At 33.6% G+C, this 5991-nt stretch overlaps 1 protein-coding gene across 1 annotated transcript; it reads left to right on the top strand.

The window, feature by feature from the left end:
• The first annotated feature begins 3342 nt into the window (after positions 1-3342).
• On the top strand, positions 3343-4636 carry NF-YB11 (nuclear factor Y, subunit B11). The gene is made up of 3 exons (XM_079078799.1): positions 3343-3652; positions 4098-4216; positions 4346-4636. The coding sequence occupies exons 1-3, from the start codon at positions 3453-3455 to the stop codon at positions 4498-4500; spliced, it is 474 nt and encodes a 157-aa protein (XP_078934925.1). The 5' UTR covers positions 3343-3452; the 3' UTR covers positions 4501-4636.
• Positions 4637-5991: the final 1355 nt, after the last annotated feature.

Genomic DNA, 5991 nt, shown 5'->3' with positions numbered 1-5991 from the left:
ATTGGGTTTATGGTGTGGCCGTAAACACCTTTTCTTGGCCTTAAACATCCTTTAGTTGAATCACATGTGATTCCATCAAAGCAGGAAATATAGGATTTTCTGGAGGAACAGGCGAACTTTTCTAAACAAAACTTACAACTTTCTACAACTTACTAAGCTTTCTACAACATACTTACATCACTAAAATCTTATGAACTCACCAGCTTAATTGCTGATCAACTCTTTCAAAATAACTTGTATTCTCAGGAGACTAGTAGACAGGTACTCACGCTGGGAATTCAGAAGATGGAGCATAATAACTTCAAGTCTTGTTTTGTTATTTGCATATGTATTCTATGTTTTGTGAACACACACATTGTAAACACTTTCTTTCTAATGAAATGGTTGTTCATTACTTTGATTACTATGATACATGTCTTGTGATACTAAACACGACGTCCTCCACCCCATAACGTTTCCGCCGTTCCGGTTTTGGGGTGTGACACAAATTATATAAAGGTAGGTAAATGACGATTTACCAATTCCACCACGAAAAACGAAATGACCAATTAGGTTTTAAATGAAATAAAATTCCTAGATTCTTTTGAGATTCTGTGAACTTTTCAATGGCATGTTTAATCTCGATTATGCCCTTCAAGTTTGTGACTGGGATACCGAGGATCACAAACAAGGTGTGAATAACCATGCAAATTAGCTTGGCACTCTCGATGTCATTTACCACCTAATCAATGTGCCAGTTAACCACACATGCTCCATTGATCTATGATAATTCTCGAGCTACCCTTTGCCACCCTTGTTAGTCCAAGTTAGTGTGTCGGTTAACCACACACGATCCACTAACGACTTGGCAAGGTGCAAAGTGCAATTTCATGGAATAAAATCATTTTCACATTTTACCTAAAGTAACTAAGATTGAGAATTTACAAGAACATTTATTTACTTTATAATATTCATTATACTTATTAATGAGGAATTAATGTCTTATCCTACCCGTTCGGCTAACGACCCTCCACCAATCAAGGAAGCGGTGGGTGAGAGTGGACACTCATTCAACCGCCATTTTATAGGCAGTTTCCTTATACCCCCTTATAGATCGGTTTCGTGAATGAGGCCTACTAATGGTAAGACTGAATCATCTTTTATATATATATATATATATATATATATATATATATATATATATATATATATATATATTAATCTTTTAATATTATAATAGTATAAGGGTTGTATTTTAAACTTTTAAAACACTAGGGTTTTAGAATTTAATATTTCAAAATTAAAACTTTTAATCAAATTTTAAATTCCAAAACTTGAGGGCAAGTTTTTGAAACTATTCAAAACTTCTAGATCAAATTTTAAATAATTAAACTAATCACATAATTTGGAAATTATCTTCCAATTAATTTGATCATTATCTTCCAATTAGATGAGGATAATCATTACCATAACAGAAAATTCGAATTTTAACAGTTAAAACAATTTAAGGTAATGATCCTTATCTAATTTTGGCTTGAAATCCGAAAAATCTGTCATCTGACGAACCAACTCGTCGAGTCAGGGCATGGACTCGTCGAGTCCATCTTAGGACTCGTCGAGTTCTGCAGTCAGAAGCCAAAAATCGATTTTTGTTCCAGCTTTGAAAAACACAATAGCGCCAAATATAACAGAAAAACACCCTAAGCTCTGATACCACTGATGGGTTTTGAGCATTACAACATTCCTATGGTGCACATGCAACATAATTGCTTTGGATCTAGGTTTTTCTCAAGTTATACATGCATAATAATTTTCCAAAGCAAAACCCTAATCTAACATGCATATTTTTCGGATTCAATGAATAAAACAAAAGTTAGAAGAATACATTTCTTCTTGATTGCTTGATCTTGACCGTCAAGAGCTTAGTGCCTCAATTGTTGCACCTCTAAGAGAGTCACAAACACCACTAGCAATGAGTAAGAAGGAGAAAGGTTATGGAGCTTCACAATTTTCGGCCAAAGGGTTCTTATTAGAATGCATAGCCGAAAAATGTAACCTAGGGGTTCCTTATATAATTGAGCTGGTAGGGTTTTCCAACTGGAAACCCTAATTTCCCTTGCTTAGGCCCTAAGTAACATATGGACCCCCATATATATGGCAAGCCTTGGACGAAAACTCTATGGTCTCCCCATAGATTTTCGTCCACCCTATACCAATAGGATCCATTAGCCCAAACTACAATTATTACTGATTTACATAATCAGTCCCTGTTCTTTTAATCAGTATCTTTTGATCACTAAATTAATTCCAAATCAATTTCTGATCAATACTAATTAAATAATATGATTTCTCAATTAATATATTATTCTTATAATATATTAATAAATCATCAATTAACCTCTTTCTCCAAAACTCATCCTATCATATTGTTATGGTGAAGGCAACCAAAAATGACCATGCTACTATCGGGTCAAGTACATACCAATTATAGTTATGAGCTTAGACACCTAATCCAACATCAACATGTTCACGTAATCAATCACCAAAACATGATTGCCTAAACATCACCCCACAAAATGGTCGGTTTTGTAAGCGTGCCATGATTTCACGCCCACTATAGGTTGTAGTAACAACCACTTCGTATGTTCTATCATGCTACAATCAAAAGAATTATTAATCACGGATTTTTGTATGTATGTTCCGGAGCGGAATTCCGGACAAAAAAAAAATCTGAAACCGTAGTCCGGACCAAAATTCCAGACCCGGTTCATTATATTTTGGACATGATTTTTAGATTTCGGACATGATTTTCGGATTTCGGACACGTTCCGGACTAGCGAAAATTAGGTTTTTGATAACGATGTATGATGTAGTATAAATGTATAAGTCTATGTAATCTTATAATTGTCTTAACACGATTAAAATTCACAGAAAACCCTATAATACATATATAATTACGTAAACTAAACATGTTTTAACGTATAATCTAAAAGAAATGCATATAATTAAAAACAAATTTGAAACTTACATATAAAAACTGTATTTCTTCACTGCTATCAGAATACATTTTCAGTTGTAGAGGTGTCCGGAATGGATGTAGGGTAATCTGAAACAAGGGAATATCGAAATCTAGTCTGAAATGGGTTAAATTGTATTTATAGGAGAACCAGCTTACCGAGTCGGAATTATCTACACGTTAAACCGAATATGAAATCGGATCCGAAACACCCCATTCCTGACCAAATTGTCATTTTGCAAAAAAAAAAAAGTTATATTTAAAAAAAATAAAAAATGTTAGAATACTCAATTTCCCAATATTATATAATCAAGCCACAAGGTCCTGAAGAAAAAAAGATCGTTCTAATTTCGTATAAAAGCTTTCTCGGACAATGGCGGGAATGAAACCCTAGATTGATAAACGCATTGCAAATTACTAAGATCGAGGTTGAGATTTGAGAAGAATAGCCACGACTATGGCGACGGCCACGACAGCAATGGTGGTGGAGAAAGTTGTTGCAGATACGGAGGAGCTGCCGAAAGCGATAGTGAAGAGACTAGTAAAGGATAAACTGTCTCAATTGTCTCAAGACGGTGGTGAAATTCAAGTCTTAAAGGATTCTCTCTTGGCCTTCTCCGAAAGCTCTCGGATTTTCATCCATTACCTTTCCGCTACGTCAGTATAGATTCCTTCCCCTTGCTCAATTTATATAATTTTTTAACAAATCGAACACCAACATTACCTTTGTGTAATTGTGTTACATTTCATGTAGATCTAAGGTATATAGCAAATTCCACTTGTAGCGTTTAAGATGCAAGTCGATTGAGATCTAATGTTGAAGTTATAGCATTGAAGGCCTTTTCTTCTTTGCTATATACGTATAAGTATCGTTAATTCTCATTTCACTGGTTAATTTTGTGCTAATAGAAATTATAGCAAAGTTATAGCAGGAGGGATAGGATACTTCCCTTTTTCAGAGTATCATATAACAGAAAGAATGGATGTTATATTGAACGGAATTTGAGAAGGTTGATGCGAAAGTCATTGATTTGCCATGAATGATGTTGAAAAGTCGAAGGTTGATGTTGCCCTAATTCAGTTCCAATGTAATCTTTTGCAGCGCAAATGACATATGCAAGGAATCTAAGAGGCAAACAATCAGTGCTGAAGATGTATTTAAGGCTCTTGAAGAGATAGAGTTTCCAGAGTTCATTGCATCTCTAAGAACCTCCCTTGAAGGTTGAAAACATTCCTAAACCTGAAAGTATATGTGTGCTCTTATTCTTAACTAATATGAAGCCATGGATCTGTATTGAGCTTGATTTTTCTGTGATTGTTACATTAACAAGTTGTTGTTCATACTTGCAGAATTCAAGCAGAAGAATGCCAAAAGGAAGTCAGACACATCAAAATCAAAGGAAGCCAAAAAGACTAAAACAGAAGAGTCTCCAATGGAGAATGGAAAAGCAGAAGAAACTGAAGCTGAAGCTGAAGATGTGAATGTTGTTGTCAATGGGGAGTGAGTGTTTTTATGTCATGGTTTTTTCTGGATATGGGCTTTTGAATGAAGAAAGTTAGTGTGAAACTTTTCTCTTGTATTTCTTCTAGGCAATTTTCTGATGCAAATATGAAACTGAATGACATGTTTGGATTATCAAAGTTTGGTCTGAAACTAGAAAATATTTCAGATTTCGATTTTAAGTTAAAAAAAAAGTTATTTATGAAAGTACTGAATGGACAAAATTTTGTAAAGGTCAAACGGGTTGGTTTGTTTGAATTGATCTCAAGACAGATTTTTACAGACTTTTTGTAGCTTCTTATGAAAAATGTAATATATTTGATATGATTACAAATGTTATATTGGTATAGTGATTATCAAAGTTTTTACTAATGTAATTTAAGAGGTTATGCGATTGTCCCACCCAAAAAGTGGAACAAGGTGGGAAAAGAACACTGTTTTAATCTTGTGTATGTGGAAAAGACATAAATACCCTTATCATTCTCGTAATTGAAAATACCACTAAAAAATTGTTGGTTGTTTAACACGGTTTAAGGAGGAACAAATGGATATAGATATATGTGAGGATATTGAAATTCATAAGTAAACAAAACTCATTTAACTTTGAATCAACAAGTTCTAAATCACTTTAGGTTCTACCCATGAGTTATATTGGTGGGCTTAGCACAAAAAATGTGAATTTAAGTGATAATAAAGGTTGTATTGTTCACATTTTTTTTTTAAATTGGAGAGAGAATCAATATCCATCCATAATCATAGTTTATGTTTTTTTAGGTTAATCTCATAAAAGACTTTTAAAAAAATTCAAACACTAATCGTCGGTTTTGCTTCGGTTTCAGTTTCGTCGGTTTCTTGGTTCGGGTTTGCTCACCTCTAACTGATATATGGTTGTAATAAAGTAGAGTAGCCAGCATATACAGGAGCAATGAAGTTCAAGAAATACGTTGATGATCTAATAGGTTTTTGCAACAATGTTTGCAATGCCTCGATATCCTAACTTGGAACTTAAGCAGGAGAAAGTAGATTGTTGTTTTTCAGACCATGAGACGAGACTGTCTCTTAAGACACTGTGGAGTGGGTTATCCCATATCTGTTGTCGAGACACCCTACCCAATCAGCATCTGTGTAGGAAATGATGGAAGATTGGGGCCAATTGCATATAAATGAAGGTTGAACTCAATGGTGCCATTATGTATGATGTGTTTTGAGGCGGTAAATTTTGGTTTGCCATGAGTTGTGTAGACAAACAAATATCTTGGACCTTATATCCGAAATCAATTTTTTTTAATAAAGTTAAATAATTGAATAAATTCCAAAAATTATATATTTCATAGTCTTTAAGTGTAACCTTATATCCAAAATTAAATTTTCTTTTTTATATTCAAGTAACATATCAAACCAATAGAAGTATTTATAAGATATAATTAAAATTAATAAATTTAGGTATGTCATAAATAATTAAAAAATTGACTTTGCTTGACAAAAGAATCTCTTT

This window comes from Lactuca virosa, chromosome 2, assembly GCF_052849685.1.
Source record: "Lactuca virosa cultivar CGN04683 chromosome 2, Lactuca_virosa_CGN04683_v6, whole genome shotgun sequence".
NCBI lineage: Eukaryota > Viridiplantae > Streptophyta > Magnoliopsida > Asterales > Asteraceae > Lactuca > Lactuca virosa.
This window is presented reverse-complemented; position numbering and strand designations above follow the sequence as displayed.